At 41.3% G+C, this 21,599-nt stretch overlaps 1 protein-coding gene across 1 annotated transcript in view; it reads right to left on the minus strand.

Annotated features, from left to right (window-relative positions):
• MORC1 (MORC family CW-type zinc finger 1) overlaps nucleotides 1-20,710 on the minus strand; it is a 187,187-nt gene extending 166,477 nt beyond the window's left edge. The window contains exons 1-6 of the mRNA XM_044254799.1: nucleotides 20,672-20,710; nucleotides 19,760-19,912; nucleotides 10,574-10,637; nucleotides 9,772-9,979; nucleotides 5,627-5,680; nucleotides 2,969-3,003 (exon numbers count right to left, since the gene is read on the minus strand). Coding sequence (XP_044110734.1) covers nucleotides 2,969-3,003; nucleotides 5,627-5,680; nucleotides 9,772-9,979; nucleotides 10,574-10,637; nucleotides 19,760-19,912; nucleotides 20,672-20,710 — 553 coding nt within the window. The remainder of the gene's footprint in view (nucleotides 1-2,968; nucleotides 3,004-5,626; nucleotides 5,681-9,771; nucleotides 9,980-10,573; nucleotides 10,638-19,759; nucleotides 19,913-20,671) is intronic.
• Nucleotides 20,711-21,599: the final 889 nt, after the last annotated feature.

Below are 21,599 nucleotides of genomic sequence, written 5' to 3' on the forward strand. Positions count from 1 at the left end.
AGTTTTTCACAAAACACAGAACCTTAATAAAGAAGTGCCATTCTGAAGTCAAATGGCAAAGACTATGTGTGTGTGTGTGTGTGTGTGTGTGTGCGCGCGTGCTCACGTGCCAATTGCTAGAGAAAATTGGGGAAATGAGTACAGCCATGCCCTGCTGGTGTTCTGCTACAAACCTAAAAGAACATAACATGTGAATTCCAATGACATTTGTTGTGCTTTGTGATTCTGGATCATTCTTCTCAACCCTTCAACCCCTCATCAATAATATGTGAGCTCTGGGGGCACCTGGGTGGCTCAGTCAGTCAAGCTTCTGCCTTCACCTCAGGTCATGACCCCGGAGTCCTGGGATCAAACCCAAATCAGGTTCCCTGCTCAGTGGGGAGCCTTCTTCCCCCTCTCCCTCTGCCCCTTCCTTCCCCTGACCTCATGCTCACTCTCTCATGTGCGCTCTCTTACACAAATAAACAATATCTTCAAAAATACATGCGTGTGTGCTGTGAATGAAATGCAGCTTAAGGGACGCCTGGGTGGCTCAGTTGGTTGGACGACTGCCTTCGGCTCAGGGCGTGATCCTGGAGTCCCGGGATCGAGTCCCACATCAGGCTCCCAGCTCCATGGGGAGTCTGCTTCACTCTCTGACCTTCTCCTCGCTCATGCTCTCTCTCACTGTCTCTCTCTCTCAAATAAATAAATAAAATCTTTAAAAAAAAAAAAAAAAAGAAATGCAGCTTAAATCTTTTCTCCTTCTCCATTTCTAGGACCACTTCCTTAGTTCCAATTCTCACAAAATCTTCCATAGGTCATTTCCATAGACCCACACCCCTGCGAACCCACCATTCACACTTCTAAGGATCACCCTGCATGCTATGGCTGGAGTAACTTTCTTTGAAAAGGGCACATTTCTAATTTGCCAAATGATACTGCTCAAAATTCTTCAGCAGTCACCATCTATAGAAAGAAACTTAGCATGGCATTGAAGGTGCTCATCTCTTTGGCTCTAACAATTAGCTTTATCAACCTGGCCTACTCATTGTTTTCTGACTGCTTTTTCTCCAAATACCTACACAGTTTGCTCCCTCACCTCATTCAGGTCTTTGACCAGACACCACCTGGTTAGAGAAACTCTCCCTGTTCACATCATGAAAAATAGTACACCCTGCCCATTGCTCTTGGTTCTCTTCTCCCACTTTCTTTTTCCTTTTAGCACTTTTCATTGCCTGGTGTATCATTTGTTCACTTCCTTACTGTCTCTCTCCCCCTCATGAGAACACACATTCCTGACAACACGTATTCAGTCACAAATGTGGCTCTGTGCTCTATCCCTAGCACCTGGTTCATTCATGACAGACCCTCAATAAACTGTTATTGAATAAATGAATCTCTAAAACGATCTACTTCCATTCTCTTTCTCACAATAATTTCTCAGACAGGGATATTCTTTTTTTTTTTTTTCCCCAAACACTACTTGACAAAAACTACATCTATATGTTAGACCCTTGCTCTTTAATATGAGGTATTCCTTCTTTGTGTTCCTACCATACTTTGAGCCTCTCCTGGGCAAGAAACACTTATTCTATCTTATACTATCTAAGGGGATATATAAGGGAAGACCACTTTTTCACCACTACTGGTATTTCCTTCCATGTGAAATGGAGTGACATTAATATTAGTAGAGGTGCCCTTCTATGTCCCTTGACTCACTTCTCACTCATCTGACTGGTAACCTAGGGAAGAATCATCTAGGGAGGCTCAGTTCAGATCTCTCCAGCTCTCATGTTCCCTCCTGGGAATGAGCTGCCTGCAGAGTGCATGAGCTCTGCTCGGCTCACTCCAAGCGGACCGGTGTTGAGGGGAAGCCTGACTCCACAGGTCGGGCAAGTATCTGATTCTGGGGTATGACCAGCAAATCCGTAGGATTTCTCACGCTAACCTCCACTTTTGAACAATAAAGACTGACTATCATTTTTGAATAAATAATAAAGACTGACCCTCTTGACCTTCTCAAACTTTTCAGAACCTGAAGAGTAGAAAGGGAAGAAGAGCATTCATTTATTATGTTTTCTCAGATGTCTCAAGATGTCCATGTCTCTCTGCCTCATGAACCAGAAGCACCCACTTAACACGGGATTTCATTTTTCTTTTTTCTTTTTAGTATGCTTCACGCCGAATGTGGGGCTTGAACTCACAACTCTGAAATCAAGACTTGAGATCAAGAGTTGGACGCTGCACCAACTAAGCCATACAGGTGTCCCACAGGATATGAAACACTTAAAAAATTGATTTGAACTGTGCTGCTTTTTCATTATAAATACAGATTGACATCATGGACCATATATTCTTGCCTGTGACCAACAGCCAACGTTTACAGGAGAGCTGACAGAATCAGGGTTCGGGATCAGTTTTAACACTGCAGACATTTACCCAGGCAATACTAAATACAAGACTGGATCTCAGAACCTAAATTCATCTGCATCATATTCTAATGAAATGAACTATTAAGTACAATAAGTATTTGATGACTAAAAATGAAGTCAGGGAAGAAAACATACCTTGCTTGAATTTTAGAGCCCTCAAACATTCATGCTTCACATTCACTTACACATTTTAAAACTGTGGTAAGTTGAGAATGATGTATATTTAATTATGGATAACCATTAAGTTAATGTGCTTTTTAAAATAAAACTGTTTTCTTGTGGCAGGCAAATTGACTGTTCCACATCACTCTTGATACTTTCACAAAACCCTGGAAGATCTAATTTTGTAAATGGGTCCCCTAACAAGTGAACAATTCCACTCTCAGAGTATACTTTTCTCAACCTGGCTCCCCATAGGGTCACTGTACTCACAAAGCACTTAAATTACATTAGAAATCTATAAAAAGTGCTTTGATTTCATGAAATAAAATAAAAGCAAAATAACTACAAGCTTTTCCATTAGAAAGGGAAAAAAAGAAAACAAAAACACTCACCTGAAAATACATCAAGTCTTGCAGCCCCTGCATCTCTGGAAACAATATAAAAATATCACTGCTTCAATATGAAATTATGTTTTAAAAAATTACATTAATCTGAATTGCTTACGTGATGTATAACCTATTGTCAGATAGCAAATAATAGAGAAATCCACTTAAATTGCTTCAAAACAATTACTAAAATGTTTCACTCTACATTTATGTACTAAGACCTATGAACACTCATAATTTGAGAATGTTACAAAACCTGAAACTTGGAAATTTGAAAGAACAGATGGAATTTAATGGTAGTTACACAAAAGCTCACCAAAAATGGATATGAATATTTAAAAAAAAAACTAGTTGGATAATAATCCATAAATTGCAGACAGATTTTCATGTTATATTTTAGTTCCCCAAAAATGATAAGAAAAAGCAAATTACTAATATGTACCCTGTGATCACATATGTTTTTGAAGAACATATATGATATGCATGTCCATATATGTAAGGAAATAAATCAAAACAGTGGTTTTCTCTAGATCGGAGGTTGGCAATTTATGGTCCAAAAGCCAAATGGGGCTCACTAACTGTTTTTGTAAATAAAGTTTTATTGGAACACAATCATGTCCATTCATTTACATATTGTCTACGTGGCCTTCATAGCACAATGGCAAAGTTAAGTAGTTTCAACAGGGAACACACAGCCTGAACAGGGAGAAATATTTACTTTCTGGTCTTTTACAGAGAAGCATGACACATGACATGCTTCTGAAACATGACACCTCCCCTGTCATGTAATGAGATTACTGATGACTTTCTTTTTCTTATTATTTTCTGTTTTCTACCGCTCATAGATATTGTGTATTTTCTTAAATTATTTTTTTAAGAAGAAATCTCAGAAGAAAAAGAACAAGAGCCAAAAGAGCCTGGGTTCAGTGTGAGGGTGAAAACAATGAGGACAGCGGTCTTAGCTGATGCAGCAGTAGAGGGGATGAGTAAGGGAAGCTCAGAGTAATAACAACCACTGCGACTCTAACCGGGACATTTGAGGCTTTCCCAAAACTTCCATCAATTCCAACCCGAAACTATACCAGGTAAGTCTGCGTAGGTACAACGGCTTGTTCTACAAGCCTTCAAAGTTGGCCTTAGCCAACTTAGCTCCTTCCTCTAGCCAATTGCTTTTATAAGTTCTTCCTTCATGGAAATTCAGGAGGCACTACTGCCATTTCTTGGAGCATTTTCTGTGGCTCGAGTAAGCACTGAATCAAGTATTTTTAAGCCTCTCCTAATCCTTACCACAATCCCATGACACAAGAGTATCATCTTCTCCATTATATAATTATACTTTATATAAAATACCATGCACATGATAGGTGCTCAGTAAATGCCACTCCTGCCCTGAAATGGAAGTTTTTCAAAGAAAGAGTTTCTTCATAGAAAAATTCCATGGAATAAGACAGAAAAATCATTCACCTCTACAGCATATTAAGACATTTTATAGGGGTACCTGCATGACTCAGTTAGTTAAGCGACTGCCTTGGGCTCAAGTCATGGTCCCAGGGTCTTGCGATTGAATCCTGCATCAGGCTCCCTGCTCAACAGGGAGCCTGCTTCTCCCTCTCCCTCTACGTGCCACTCCCTCTGCTTGTGCTCTACCTCTCTTGGTCAAATAAATATTTTTTTAAAAGAATTTATTTATTACAACAAGAGAGGGAACACAAGCAGGGAGAGTGTAAGAGGGAGAAGCAGGCCTCCCCGCAAAGCAGGCAGGAAGTCCGATGCGGGGCTCGATCCCAGGACCCTGGGATCATGACCTGAGTCGAAGGCAGAGGCTTAACCACTGAGCCACCCAGACACCCCAATAAAATATCTTTTAAATACATTTTATAATAAGCTTTATAGTTTAACCCTAGTACTTTCTCTCTGATCAGCTGTCATATCAGGAAGAGGCTACCAACCATCTCTTCCTATACTGGCACATTTTTTGCCTGATGTCTACAATATTGTTTTAATATCCTCCAGTTTTAATTTTGACAACCACAGGAAACCATAAAACTCTTAAATAAAATGATATAAACTAACTTCTTAGAATAATACAGGAACTTCATGAAGACCTTCTTCATGAGAACAACTAAGCATCTTGAGTAAGTCTATGAAAGAGCTTCATGTGATATCAATTATTAGCATCTGAGCAACCTTGGCAAACTCCAGTGTCTGCTGAAGACAGAGGAACTGGTTTGTCCAGGCTGGCTATGGGGACCACTGGGAACACCAGTGCTGAAGGCACAGACTAGTTAGTCCCAAGAGCGCATGGGCTATGCCACCTGAGCCCAGTGACCAACCTTGGGGCTGCTACTTCTAATCTTTAAAGAAAAAGCAGGAGGGAGGTGAGGGGTGAAGGCAGGGGATGCAGATTTCTTGTGTGGCACCTCCTGTTTCTTAAACTTTATAAGCAATCCCTTCTTTGCTTCTTTTTCTTTATAACTCCCATGCAAACTCACCCCGAGCCAAACAGGAAACAAGCTAGACTTGGTCAGAGGCCTGACAGTTTACAGATGCTGCTCTGAGAATTGTTTTATTGATTACATTTCTCTCACTCCCCTGGGTCTGAAGTCAATTTTTCTTTGCCAATCGCCTTCTACCACATAAGGGTGGTTTACAGATGAGCTTTACCTTGCATTGTCCAGCAATTCGGCCAGCGCTCCAAAAAGAAAACTGTGCGTGGTGCTGATGGAGAAAGAGGGAAAGCCAAAAGTTAAACCAACTCTGTAATGAGCATAAAAGCTTCAGGATACGTGCAGACAAACCTTCTCCGGCTCAGGACAGGTAGTCAATTAAAGACTTATTCTAGAAACAACTTTCTCAGCACGGTAAAGATTCTGAAGTAGATGCGGTCTATTACAAAGCCAAGGCTAAGAACACGATTGCCAAAATAGCTTGTTTGTTTCTAATAAAACAGAGACTTCAAGGACCTTACTGTACTTACAGCAAATTCTGATGTTTTCAAATTGCTTCATAAGCATTTATTCAAGGTTTTTTGGAGAACCTGTCATTAAAATTGTATTATTTAAGGTCAAATTATTTCTGAAAGATCTTGATCAAAATCTTGGCACGCTAGAAGGCCTTAAGGCTCCATCTGCAGGCACAGTCACTGGCAGGGGACCCCTGTTTGTGCCACTAATCCTCTCTTAATATTTTTCTGAAGGCCCTTTTCTCCTCTCAGTTACCTATGGTCATTCTTCCCTGTACCCCTCATGCTAGGTCCTGGGTAACAGAACACAGTAGACAGCCATCATTAGTAGCTGCCTTTGGGGGCCCACACTTGCTTTTCATTTCCTGATGTAGATATTTCAGTCAGCAACTCTATCATAGCATTAAGGGAAGATTCAGTCTGCAATTTTCTTTTTTATATTTAGTAAACGGGTAGCAGAAGCAGGAAAGACCCACTGATCAAAAACATCTGCTCATTTGTACAGAAGAAAGATCATCGGCAATGTCTCTGAGATTCCAAAAACCTTAGGCCACAAGACAACACATTAGCCAAAAGTTTATTTCATCTTTAAGATTGATTTATTTATTTGAGAGAAAGAGAGCATACGCTAGTGAGTGGGGGAGGGGCAGAGGGAGAGAAAGAATCCTCAAGCAGACTGAGCAGGAAGCCCAAGTGGGGGCTGGATCCCAGGACCCCGAGATCACAACCTGAGCCAAAATCAAAAGTTTGACGCTTAACTGACTGCACCAACCATTTACTCCTCCATTTGGGGGGAATTTTAAACTTTAAACACATGCTGATGTGGGATCTCTTAACTCTAGTCAAGTTTGTAATTAAAAAAAATAAATACAACTGCTGTGAAAAGATGGCCTTCACTCAAAAGAAATCTAGAGTATAAAAACCTAAGATAGAGAAAAAGTGAAGGTTATATGCTTTACAAAAGCAGCACTTGAAACCATAGGACTTACTAGTGAATTCAAAATACATGATTTAATATACAAAAACTCAACATACAAACAATACCTTAGGAAAGTAACCGGGGTCATTTGACCAAGAAGTGCCATAGAAGTTTCTGTTCTATTTCACTCAAGAGATTTTAACACACTGCTCGCCATGCGCTAAAGCAGACAGACAAGGTCTTCACCATCTTGGGACTCAAGCCAGTGGGGGGATATGAAAAACATACAAGTAAACAGACATAGAGATGATACAGCAGATCACGATTAGATAGCACGAGGAAAAGGTGATGGGGAAGAGTAATGGTAAGCAGAGGACACGGTGGTCAAGGAGAGCCTCTCATCATAGAAGACATTTAAGCTGAGCCCTGAAGGCTGAGGAGAACTCAGTCCCTTGCAGAGCCGGAGAGGAAACTCTGCAGCAAGAGAAGCATCTGCAAGGACACGGATGCAGGAAGGAGCCAAGGAGGCCAGTAGGCTCTGGCTATGACAAAACAGGGCGATGATGTGGAGATACAGGGTGGCCGGTCATGCCCAGCCTTCTACTCCATGCTTAGGAGCTTGTACTTCCCCTACATGTGACTGGAAACCATGGTCATGTTTCAAGAAGAGTGACATATCTGATTTACTTCTTTAAAATCTCACTCTGCGGGGGGAGCCTGGGTGGCTCAGTAGGTGAAGTGTCTGCCTTTGGCTCAGGTCATGATTTTGGGGTCCTGGGAAGCTCCCTGTTCAGAGGGGAGTCTACTTCTCCCACAGCCCCTCCTCCACTAGTGTTCTAATAAGTAAAATATTTTTTTTTTAAGATTTTATTTATTTGACAGACAGATCACAAGTAGGCAGAGAGACAGGCAGAGAGAGAGGAGGAAGCAGGCTCCCCACTGAGCAGAGAGCCCAATGCAGGGCTCCATCCCAGGACCCTGGGATCATGACCTGAGCCAAAGCCAGAGCCTTTAACCCCCTGAGCCACCCAGGCACCCCAGTAAAATCTTTTTTAAGAAATAAAAAATCTCACTCTGGTAGCTCTCAGGAAAAACGGACCATCGGAGTAAGAATGGGAAACAGAGAACCCAGTTTAGAGGCTACATGGATTATCTCCCCAAGGAGTCAGCAGCTGGTCTGGACTGAAGTCAAGGGCAGCGGCAGTGCAGAGGAATGAATGAATCGGAGACATACAGAAACGGTGAAGAGGATTTGATGTTGAATTGGATATGGGAGCGAAATGAAGAGAAAAAAAAAAAAAATCACCCTTGCTCTTACTGAGGGAACTCACAAACAAAAATCTCTCTGGTGAAGCTGAGAAGATGCCAATTTGTATCTGATTTTGTGGTTATTCCTTCAGACTGCTGTCACTTCTGTTACTAAGTTAGTGCGCCACCAACTGATAATGGGATACAGGCAAGGGGGAACCCCGGGATGGGAGGCACCCTGGGAATAACAGCTGTGGTAACTGCACAACACTGAGGCTGAGCAGGTTTCCTAAGATAAAATGCATAGTCCTTCCAGCATCCCACCCATAATTTTTCTTTTCTTTTTTTTTTTTTTAAAGATTTTATTTATTTATTTGACAGAGAGAGCCACAGGGGGAGAGGGAACACTAGCAAGGGGAGTGGGGGAAGGAAATCAGGCTTCTCACGGAGCACAGAGCTGGATGCAGGGCTTGATCCCAGGACCTTGATCATGACCTGAGCTGAAAGCAGACGCTTAATGACTGAGCCACCCAGGCACTGCTCCACCAGTAATTTTTCTTAAACTCGACTCAAAACTGCTATTTTGTCATTTGTCTTCAGTCTCAGTTAACCTTTAAATATTTGTTCTATCCTTTCCAGCTTGAAATTATTCTCTAGATTTAAAAGATTTAAAAAAAAAAAAGTAAACATCTGCCAAATACTGCCTATTTTACTTTGTCTTCTATAAAAATGACATGCTTATCCCAAGCAGCACGGCTGGCTTTGCCTGGCATTCTTTACACTTTATTTACTGTGGTTCCAAACCTGGTGAATCCCTTGTATCAATCCGTACTTTTAGTAACTCCGGATTACTCAAAGACTAAAGTACTCACTGCTAAGCTGTGCTGTGTTGGAGATGACAGATGGAACAGGAAGCCCCCGTCATCTGTCTCTGGGAACCTAAGTATCTGAAATTAATACCGGATGAGGTTGCAAAAGGCACCTGGGCCTGACAGAGAAGCCCAGTGCTCTAGCAATAACTAAAATGGGAGGATTCTATCCTGGAAGAGGTTACGTTTTTGCAAGGACACAACGACAAAGGCTGGAATCAATAAATACAAATTACTCTCTGGAGGGCAAACTTAATCTTGAAAGTATCAGTGCACTGGGCAGAGAAATCAAAAGCCATAGGCCAGGTTGGTAGAATTAGGGTTCTGCTAGCCCCCAATTAAATATTCGCTAAATGTGGGGACTTCTTACCACCCGGTGTTAATTTTAGAACAACAAAAAGGTTTATAACCTAGCCCAGAGCAGGGGCACCTGGGTGGTTCAGTTGGTTAGGTGTTGGGACTCTTGATTATGCTCAGGTCACGATCTCAGGGTCCTGAGACTAAGCCCCGTGTCATGCTCAGTAGCATGGGGCCTCTGAAACTCTTTCTCCACGAGCACCCGCCCCCCACCCCCGCCCACAACTCCAGCACACTGGCTCGTTATTCTCCCTAAAAATAATCATAATCTGGCCCAGAATGGTATCTTTTCTACTTTTTCATTATTTTTAAAACTTTAAATAAAATTTCCATAAATCGATGATACCAAATTCTTTTTTTTTTTTTTGTCAAATTGGGTATTTCACTAGGAGACAGACCAAACTCTTCTCCACTAGTGGGACCTTCCCTCGTTCAGGCTTCACCAGACACTCACGAATTGGCGTGGATGAAATCCAGATGCAGCTGAGCCCGCCGCAGAGTAGCGTACTTGTCACCCATGTCCTCGAACTCGACCAGCGCAGTCCTAAGACACACCGACCACCGCCTACGGGTGGCGGGATAGCTGTACCCAGCCCTTGCCCCGCCCACGTGCTGGTCGCCGCCCACGTCTTCTTCCCTGCCCACGCCCTCCTCCGCCCACGCTCAGGGCTGTGCACAAACACCAGCTCTGCAAACACCCACTCCCCCTGCCGGTTGGAAGGTGAAATTCACCCTGGGCTGTAGCGTGGGTATCCGCTACAAGGAATAAGTCTATTCCTTGTCTTGAATAGATTCTTGAGAATGAGGCATCTGAGCTAGACTTCTCTTTCCACATTGAGATTTATTTAACCTTCCCGCATAGTTGTTCTGTCATTCCCCGGATGGGAAATGGAGCCCAAGGCTAGGATCAGAATTTGATGAGAAATGATTGCGCACACGCACGTGCACGCACGCACACACACACACACACACACAAAGAATTTGAAGAGGCTGGGTCTGGAGGTTGGGGGGTATAGAGGAGGAAAATGGGTAGTTTTCTTTTACTTGCATTAGTTTGTTACACAGCACCAGAGGTCTTTGTGTTCTAACCCATAACTTACCTTCCTGTGTTTCTTGTGTTGAGACTGTTCTCTCCCATCAAAGAAGTAAGGAAGAAAAGATCAGTCAGAGAGAAAAAGGAAGGACTAAAGGTGGTCAGAACAGAATTTGGACTTTGCTGTGATGTGGAGGCTTGTGTTTGTGAGAAACTTTCTCACCTGTCAGCTGATAGTTAACTTTGAGCTGCTGGCCCAGCTCAAAGAACAGACATTCTGTACTGTTCTAGAAGATAGAACTGGGCAGGTAAAGGTTCAGGGGAATGAGGGGGTGGGGGTGAATGTAAGGAAGAACTATGAGCACTAGCTGTCCAAATGCTGTTGCTCACAAAGCACTGAGTTCCAAGGCACAGAAACCCCAGATGAAATAGCACCTGTCAAAGATGTTTTCTGGGATGATCCTGGTAGTGTTGAGAAATTAAGAGTTAACCTAGTTAACCTCAAAAAAGTGTTCAGATTCATTCAATCTAGGGCTAGATGACTTGCAAACTAAAGTAGTTCAATAGCACTCGGCAGCGATTTTGTGATAGTTTTGAAATCAGAAATGAGTGTCTATTGAATAAAGAACTTGAACTAGATGTGTTTGTGATTTCCAGGCATCATATAAGCAATGAGGTCTCAGAAAAGAAAAAAAAATGTCAGTTTTGGGATAATCATTTTACTTCTAAAGAAAGTAGTTTATCAGCTACTACATTTATAGGAATCAGGAGAGGAAGAGAGAATTTGAATGACAACCCAAAGGGACATGATGCTCTACTTTAATTTAAAAACTGGAAGTAAACATAAACATTTCAAGTAATTTCCCTGATTGCATTTTTGTTTTAACAGTGGCTGACATGGTGGTGTTTTGATGGGAAAATTCTCTTTACTAAGCAACTTGAGCTGTCTTTCCAATTTCTCCTTCCATAGAACTTCAGACATATGATATTTATTTTCATTTTATGAACAAGAAAAGCTTGACAAGCCTCTTCTGGATTTATTTTACTACCCCAATTTCCAGCTGCTATCTCAAAGCAATTTACTATTGGGAGGGCACTGGGGCCACTCGCCTGTAATTAGTAAAGGCTGTAATATCTAATTTCTACCAGAGGGAAGGGTGTGATTATCATAGAATCAGGTCTTCTAATAATATGAGAGGAACCCTCCTACAGTAAGTAGCCAGCCCCAAAGCACTAGAGGCTTCTGGTTGGCCTGGATAGCAGGCTTTCATGGGGAATCTGTTAGATATGCTAAAACAGTGACCTGAGAGTCATTGCACACAACCCCCAAAAGTCATTCCTCTTCACCATTTCAACTCCACCTAGGCACCCTCCAATCATAAAGGTAAATCTTGCTCCTCTTCCAATATACTTTTGGAATTCTTTATCTTAGATACCTCCCTCAATCCTGCCTCAAGATTCATTTTAACATAATTTTATGATAGAAACTATTGGGGAAATAGCAGGAAGGGGAAATTTAAAAATGAGAACATCATCTGCTCATCTTTTGGTCGATCCTGCTTTTAAAGAGTCAGTTTGGGATAAGAGACTCTTCAGCTCTTCCTAACTAGACATTTCAGCTTTCCAACACTCATGTACTGCTCACAAACAATGCCTCAAATCTTTCAAACTATTCTCTCCCCTTTTCATTTAAATAACTTTGTGTGGGGCCCCTGGGTAGCGCAGTCAGTTAAGCATCCAACTAGTTAAGCATCCAACTGATTTCGGGTCAGGTCATGATCTCAGGGTCATGAGATCGAGCCCTACATCAGGCTCTGCATTCAGCATGGAGTCTGCTTAAGACTATCCCTGTTCCTCCTCTTGCTTTATTCTTTTTTCCTCTCATAAATAAATAAATAAAATAAAATTGCACGAGCCAACATTTTATTACTCTTCACAAACACGTTTAAACTCAAGACAAATTTTATGAACATTAAAAAAAACCAGATGTGTTTACCTACCAACTATGCACAATGGTATGCCATTTCCTAAGAATTACAATTAAGAAATGACATTAGTATATTATGATAGATACAGAGACCAAACACTATTGAGGTAATAATATTGAAAGATGTTACTGACCCTCAATGGACAATAGTGAAATATCTCTGAAAGGAGTCATACCTACTTGCTCATTTTCTTGCTTTTGTGCAATTCTGAACCTGGTTGGTGTGTTTTCATCCCATTTCCAGTCTCCTTCACACTAGAGAATGGTAGGGTTTTCATTACCTTGGTTCTCAGTTACCCACATAGGTAACAGTCTTTCTACTCCATGCAGCACTATGGTAAACATCTCTGGAGACTATGGAAAATATGAGGCCTAGAGCTTGCCCAGAAAATAATGATGGTTATTAAATGAGTTGGAAAATATAATAGTCATCTTGGGTTGGCTCACACATTAGTCATTTCCCCAACTTTCCTCTTTCCACTTTCAAAGGTGAAAACTTGTTTCCCAGACACTCCTGTAGCAAGGGGTGGCCATTTGACCAAGCCTTTATAAATAAAATCGAAGCAGAAATCTGCTTAGTGGTTCCAGAAAGGCGTTTGTTCTCTTTATAAAAGAGAGAGGCAGGGCTGACTCCATCTCCCATCTTTCTTGTCTCTGTCTTAAATATGGGCACAATGCCTGAATTTAGGGGTCCTATTTGAATCCACAAGGGAAAAGTCAAAAGAATCACAAGAAACTCTCCCAAAGCCAACAGCCACCCATCTCGAATTTTCGTATGAAATAAAACTTAACATTAATCTTTATGAGATTAAGTACTTAAAATGTGGTCCTTTTTTGCTTATACCAAAACTATTTTCTTTTTTTTTTAAGATTTTTTTTTAATTTGTTTGACACACAGAGAGAGAAATCACAAGCAGGCAGAGAGGCAGGCAGAGAGAGAGGAGGAAGCAGGCAGAGAGCCCGATGCGGAACTCGATCCCAGGACCCTGAGATCATGACCTGAACCGAAGGCAGAGGATTAACCCCCTGAGCCACCCAGGCGCCCCCCAAAACTATTCTTAACCAATAAAGAAAAAAAATAATCCCAGAAATCCCAGAAATGACTTTAAAAAAAATTTTATTTACTTATTTGACAAAGAGAGAAAAAGAGAAAGCATGCATTCACAGAGGGGGAAGCAGGCTCCAGCTGAGCAGAGACCACCAATGTGGGACTCGATTCCAGGACCCTGAGATCATGACCTAAGGCAAAAGCAGACACTTAACCAATTGAGCCACCCAGGTGCCCTGAAACATACTTCCTTCCCATCACTGGGCATCAGCGGAGAATATTTTTTATGGACTATGATTTAGAGGACTTTTTTTTGCCAGAGATGGTAAATGTGAGTCCATAGGAAGGAAGACATCATAGACAAAAGCAGCCTTCAGAACATAGTCATCAGAAGCCCTTGTTCTTGGGGAAAGGACAAGACATATGTATGTGTACAGAATATAATTACTAGAATCATCAGACTCCAGTGCTGGAATGGACAAGGTTGGCCTGATAAGGAAAGAGAGAACTAAAAGAGAGTTGGGAGAGTCAGGGTGAAGTTTATGTTTAGTGTGATATGTAATCTGGAGCCATTATGGTGAGTCAGTGAGTCAGACATCTGTTTGGTGAGAGCCAGCTTTAATGTAGATTCCAAGAATATAAAAATATCTTGCTGCTGCCTTCTAGGGGTACAGTTTAATAGAGGTAGACAGTATCAAGTTTCAAGGTAGGAAACAGAAACCGTTCCAGGTGTATCAGACACAAAGGAATATAATATGGGGAAATGAGTCTTTGTACATGGGGACTGAAAGAGACAATATACAGTGTCTACCACATTAATGGACTTTAAAACACCAACTGGTACATGAAGGTGTTACAGGTCCTCTGAGAGAAGTCAGGCTCCAAGGAGGGAGGTGGGTTAGGAAAGATCTCAAAGAAGTGATGATAGGGGCACCTGGGTGGCTCAATGGGTTAAGCCTCTGCCTTTGGCTCAGGTCATGGTCTCAGGGTCCTGGGATTGAGCCCCACATCGGGCTCTCTGCTCAGCGGGGAGCCTGCTTCCCCTATCTCTCTCTCTGCCTGCCTCTCTGCCTACTTGTGATCTCTGTCTGTCAAATAAATAAAATCTTAAAAAAAAAAAAAGAATTGATGATAGTTGAAAATGAGCTTACATTTGCCAGGTGGGCAGAATCAGGGTTGACATGCTAGGTGGAGCACTTAGTTGAAAAAAGGCAAAGTGGACATTAGAAAGCAGCTCATCATGTGTGCAGTGTGGGAAGCAAAGTAGGGCAGAGTGGTAGGGGTGCAAGTTTAGGGAGGACTGGGGAGGAAATGGGAGGCAGATTGTGGCACATCCTCAATGTTGTGCTGAAGAATTTGGAACATATCCCATAGGAAGTGGGAATCCAGAGTCAAGTCTGAAGCAGTAGAATCCTAAGGATCACTCTGGAAACATGTGAATACCAGAGAGGGAGAATTCAAAACCAGACATAGAAAGTCCAGTTAGAACACTGTTGCAATAAAAAGTGAGGAATAGACTCTTAAGATGGGGCAAGTCTTGATATCAAGGGGAAAAGAGATCAGCTGATGCCCTGCTAGCTTATTTAGCTAGGTAGGTCATCTCTAGAAAACTTGCAATAAAGTGGAGGAGTGCCATTAAAGAGAAAAAGGCAAACTTTAATATAAGTCCTAATTAGGAAAATGTAGAAGTGGGCTTTTCTAAATGGAATCAACAGGTAAGGGTCACCTAGGGGGCTCAATCAGTTAAGCTTCCAACTCCTGACTTTGGCTCAGGTCATGATCTCACGGTCCTGAAATCAAGGCTCCATACTGAGCATGGAACCTGCTTAGGATTCTTTCTCTCCCACTCCTTCTGACCCTCTCCACTCACTGCCCCCCTCCTGCTCTCTCTCTAAAATAAACAAATAGAAGAATCTAATAGTAAATGCGGGGGTTGGGGGGGGAGGACAAGTGTTGGTGGCTTACTTTAGTTCTTCAAAGGTGTGAGGGAAGCAGAAAAGAAAGGGCCAAAGTTGCTCCATGCCTTTAAGCCTTAATCCTAAGGAGATGGTATTGTCATTAACAGCAATAGGCAAGTCTCGTAATCATCAAGATAGTATGGTACTGGCACAAAAACAGACATATAGACCAATGGAACAGAATAGAGAGCCCAGAAATGGACCTCAACTCTATGGTCAACTAATCTTCAACAAAGCAGAAAAGAATGTCCAGTGGAAAAAAGACAGTCTCTTCAACAAATGATGTTGGGAAAATTGGACAGCCACATGCATAAGAATGAAACTGGACCACTTCCTTACACTACACACAAAAATAGATGAAAAACCTCAATGTGAGAAAGGAATCCATCAAAATCCTTACGGAGAACACAGGCAGCAACCTCTTCGACCTCAGCTGCAGCAACTTCTTCCTAGAAACATTGCAAAAGGCAAGGGAAGCAAGGGCAAAAATGAACTATTGGGACTTCATCAAGATCAAAAGCTTTTGCACAGCAAAGGAAACAGTTAACAAAACCAAAAGACAACTGACAGAGTGAGAGAAGATATTTGCAAACGACATATCAGATAAAGGGCTAGTATCCAAGATCTATAAAGAACTTATCAAACTCAACACCCAAAGAACAAATAATCCAATCAAGAAATGGGCAGAAGATATAAAGAGAATTTCTCTAAAGAAGACATCCAAATGGCCAACAGACATATGAAAAAGTGCTCCACATCATTCGGTATCAGGGAAATACAAACCAAAACCATAGTGAGATACCACCTCCCACCAGTCAGAATGGATAAAGTTAACCAGTCAGAAAATGACATGTGTTGGCAAGGATGCCGTGAAAGGGGAACCCTCCTACGCTGTTGGTGGGAGTGCAAGCTAGTGCAGCCACTCTGGAAAACAGTGTGGAGGTTCCTCAAAAAGTTGAAAATAGAACTACCCTAGGACCCAGCAATTGCACTACTGGGTATTCACCCTAAAGATACAAATGTAGTGATCTGAAGGGACACATGCCCCCGAATGTTTATAGCAGCAATGTCCACAATAGCCAAACTATGGAAAGAGTTTAGATGTCCATCAACAGATGAATGGATAAAGAAGATATGAGATATATAGAAAAATAGATAGATAGATAGTAATATATAGATACATAGCTAGCTAGCTAGCTATATCTATCTATCTAGATAGATAGATATAATGCAGCCATCAAAAAACCCCAAAATCTTGCCATTTGCAACGACACAGATGGAACTAAAGGGTATTATGCCGAGCGAAATAAGTCAATCAGAGAAAGACAATTATATATCTCACTGATATGAGGAATTTGAAACAAGACAGAAGCTCATAGGGGAAGTGAGGGAAAAATGAATGAGATGAAACCAGAGAGGGAGACAAACCATAAGAGACTCTTAGTCTCAGAAACAAACTGTGGGTTGCTGGAGGGGAGGAGTGTGGGAGGGATAGAGTGACTGGGTGATGGACACTGGGGAGGGTATGTGCTATGGTGAGTGCTGTGAAATGTGTAAGCCTGATGATTCACAGACCTGTACCCCTGAAACAAGTAATACATTACATGTTAATATAAAAAAAATTAAAAAATAGTAATGGGCAAGCCACAAAAAATTACAAGTTTGGAAAATAGAAGACAGTGAGTTCACTATTGTCACATTGAGATTTAGCATTGAACAGCACATCTTAATAGAGAATTGTCAATGTGCTTTATTTTCTTTTAAAAGATTCTATTTATTTATTTGAGCAAGAAAGAGTGACTGAGAGAGAGCACAAGCAGAGGAAGGGCAGAGGGAGAGGGAGAAGCAGGCTCCCTGTTGAACAGGAAGCTCAATGCTGGGCTAGATCCCGGAACCCTGGGATCAAGACCTGAAGCAAAGGCAGATGCTTAATCTACATAGCGATCCATGTACCCCATCAATGTGCTTTAAATACATATGTGGTTTCCCTAAATTAAAACACACACACACACTCACACACACACACGTGGTTTTCCTGTCTTCCATAGAGTTAGCTAACAATAGATTGATTGTCATTTTTCAAGAAAATATAATTTTGTGTTACAGGAAATGTTAGTCAAGTTATTTAGCTTTGTATGCCCCCAAAATCAGAGGCTGAGGAACTCATGAGAATGGGAGAAGACAGAGACACCAAAAAAGAAAGACACACATAGGTAAATGTCTGGGGAAATGCACATTTTGTGGATATAAGTTAATATTTGTCAAGATGGACCAAAAAATCTGCAAAGAAAATTTTCTGTACAGAAATTCCACTTAGAATTGGGGAGGGTATGTGCTTTGGTGAGTGCTGTGAAGTGTGTAAACCTGGCGATTCACAGACCTGTACCCCTGGGGATAAAAATATATGTTTATAAAAAATAAAAAATTAAAAAAAATTAAAGCTAAAAAAAAAAAGAAATTCGACTTAGATACTAATGTCTAATTTCTGAATTGAGGCTATATATCCTTTCAGTAGGCTGCCAAGAATTATCATATCCCAGCCTCGCCTTAAAACCTCAAGACCGTGTTTTCCATATTTGCTATTTTCTGGGATTTGTTCATACCAAATGAAAGGGGGCTGGCTCAGTCAGTGGAGCATGTGACTCCTGATCTCGGGGCTGTGGGTTCAATCTCCACATAGGGTGTAAAGATTACTTAAAAATAAATCTAGAGGGCACCTGGGTGGCTAGAGGGCACAAGGGACTGCGTTCAGCTCAAGTCATGATCCTGGAATCCCGGGATGGAGTCCTGCATTGGGCTCCCTGCTCAGCAGGGAGTCTGCTTCTCCCTCTGACCCTCCCTCTTCTTATGCTCTCACTCTCTCACAAATGAATAAATAACATCTTAAAAAAGGAATTTAAAAATCTAGAAAGAAAAAAGAGAGAGAAAGAAAGGAAAGAAAGAAAGAAAAAGAAAATAAAAGGAAAATAATGCATAATGCATCTAGATTCCTCTCACGCTGGTTCCACTTTCTTTCAACAAAACCCCTTTTAAAACCATTGCAAATAGGGGTGCCCAGGTGGCTCAGTAGGTTACGCATCTGCCTTTGGCTCAGGTCATGATCCCGTGAGCCCTGGGTCTGACTCCCTGTTCAGCAAGGAGACTGCGTCTCCTCCCTCTGCCTGCCTCTCTGCCTACTTGTGCTTTCTCTCTCTCTGTCAAATAAATGAATAAAATCTCAAACAAACCAAAAAAAAATGCAAATAGTCAAATTAGTGCATTATTAGAATGCAAAGTAATGAAATAAGACACTTTGATCTTTGGGGCACTCTGTAATAAAAGTCTTTTTAAAAGTTCAAAGGTGGAAAAAACCTCACACATGTAAGGAAGACTCGTACCTTGACCTCTGCTCATAGTACTTACAGACGTGCAATGAATAACTGGTAATTCAAAGAAAGAGGTAAGCACATTTTTCCTGCTATGGGGGGAAAAAAACTCTTAAAATTACTTAGCTAACTCAAATTGCAGACCTTTGAAATGAAACAGATTTCCTAGATGTTCTCTGACAATTTTCAGTCTAGGGATCTTTCTTGCCCATAATTGCACTGACTTTCCCTCATACCAGAACACGACATCCAGAAGATGCCTGACATGTTTTAGGCACTCAAACTTTTGTTTCTGATGTAAAATTTGATGACTACCGACATACATTTTTTACTATTAACATATTACTATTAACATATATTAATATATATTTTACTATTAACATATTAACATATCCCTCCTATATCAAATTGCCAGAATTCTTTTATTTGAGGTAAGCTCAAAGAATTTTGTAATTAAAAAAAAAAAAGAGCAGGCACAGCTTTTGTCTATAACCAAATAACACAACAGTTTTAAAATAGTTTTTGGTTTTATTTATTTTATTGTTTTTTTTTAATAAAGATGTTGTCTGTTTATTTGAGAGAGAGATAGCAATAGAGAGACCATGAGCAGCAGGGAGAGGGAGAAGCAGGCTCCCAGACAAGCAGGGAGTCAACATGAAGCTGGATCCCAAGACCCTGAGATCATGACCTGGGCAGAAGGTAGATGCTTAATCGACTGAGCCATCCAGGCACCCCGATTTTATTGTTGAATGTGAATTATCTGTGTTGCACCAAAACTATAACTTAATGATAAAGGAATGAAAAAATCCAATATGTGACAGAAATGAGCCTGTGATATGATGTCAGGGATCTTCTGCCATCAACCCAACACTGTGCCTCCTTTTTATTTTTAGCCTGAAATTTCTTCTACAAGGCATAAAGACTTTCATTTCAGATCCTACTGGAAGAAATAATAGGGTGTGATGGAGAATTACTGTTAGCTGAAGGGAGAAATAGCTACTTGCAAGGTTCCAAGTTGAAACACTGATGTTGTCTTGCTCTTCTGGCTCACAGGCGTTTGCTGGATGTTCCCACCTTGGATGAGGACTGGATTAGCGTCCAGAGTGGGCACCTCGCTCTCGGACCTTATCGTCCTGGTGCGGTTAATGAAGGAGCATCTTCCTGGGTCTGATCTGTGATAGCATATGATGTTATTGGAGGACATCTAAACAACAACAAAAATGCCAAAAGGCTTTGGTGTGTAGAGTGCATATCAGGACTGAGAATCCACATCTCTCAGGCCTCCAAATTCCATACCTTTTCACCCCAAATCATTCAGTTTTGGTGCAGCACAGGGAAGCTGGAGGTGTAAAGTGAATGGTTCATTTAAATCCTGAATGTTTTTCTGACTTTGCGTCAATCTCTGTAACATGCCTCTCTCAGTCTCTTTTTCTTTTGGGGGTGGGGGCTATCTCTTTCTCCTTAATTCTCCCACTTGTCCCTCCCCAGTCCTAGAAGAAACACTCTCTACCCTGTGATCGCTAACCACTGAATTGGTAAATCGGGTTGTTGTCTTATACAGAACATCATTTCCTGACAAAATGAATCACTTCATCATTTAAGAGACACCTATCACTAGGTTGCCTCTCACCAATGAAGTGATATTTGGAGTAGATATCACCACTCCAGAGTGGTATCTCCCTTCCTCTTGTAGCTAATTCTTAGAGATAAAAATCCCCATAAATACCAAAGAGGATGAATGATTATTTTATCAACTTCCCACCAGCAGGACTTTTCCCTAGAAAGAGGCAGCCATCATATGCTAGAGTTCAAATGAGCACATTCATTAGACTTGACTCGATTTATTAAATTTTGCTCCCTTATTTTACCAACTTAGGAGTTCAAAACTTTTTTCAAGACTGCTGAGTGCCTGAGGGAATACTAGATACTTGGTCATATACCTACCCCTTCGTTGGCTTCTCACCTTCTCTTGGTACACAGACGCACCCTCAATTTCTATCATGGTCTCATCTTTGTACCTGTATCTCAATCAGGACATGAAATACCTTTGTTTAGGGGCACCTGGGTGGCTCAGTGGGTTAAGCCTCTGCCTTTGGCTTAGGTCATGATCTCAGGGTCCTGGGATCGGGCCCCACATCGGGCTCTCTGCTCAGCGGGGAGCCTGTTATCCTTCCTCTCTCTCTGCCTGCCTCTCTGCCTACTTGTGATTTTTCTCTCTGTCAAATACATAAATAAAACCTTAAAATATATATATTTGTATATATATATGTATATATATATCTATATATATATATCTATATATATATGTATATATATATATCTTTGTTTAATTATCTTGGACTGAGTCCTAATGCTGCTTATTCTTTGAGTTTGTAGTCTCTTTTCCTTTTTCTCATCCTTCTTTTTAGAACTACCCTTCTATTATTGTCTCCACCTAAAGTTCTCTTCTTTATAGCATTAAATTCTCATCTAGAATAACCCAAAGAGTGTTAATCCTGAGCAGAAAGTTTGATGGTGACTCTAGAGAATATAGCATATCTTGAACATAAAGAGGATCAAAAAAGGTTGAGATTCTGTAAGTATCATACCTCTATTAAAGTTAAATGCCTGGGGTGACTGGGTAGCTCAGTCAGTTAAGAATCTGACCTTTGGTTTCAGCTCAGGTCGTGGTCTCCAGATCATAGGACTGAGCCCCACATGAAGACTCTCTCTTTCCCCCACCGCCTCAGCCCCTAGTTGCTCAGTGGGGAGTCTGCCTCTCCTCTCCCTCGGCCCCTCCCCCTGCTCGTGCTCTCTCTCTGGCTCTCTTTCTCTCTCCCTCTCTCAAGTAAATAAATAAATTTTTATATTTCTTTTTTTTAAATTAACATACAATGTATTATTTGTTTCAG

The sequence above is a fragment of the Neovison vison genome, chromosome 6 (genome assembly GCF_020171115.1).
Source record: "Neovison vison isolate M4711 chromosome 6, ASM_NN_V1, whole genome shotgun sequence".
NCBI lineage: Eukaryota > Metazoa > Chordata > Mammalia > Carnivora > Mustelidae > Neogale > Neogale vison.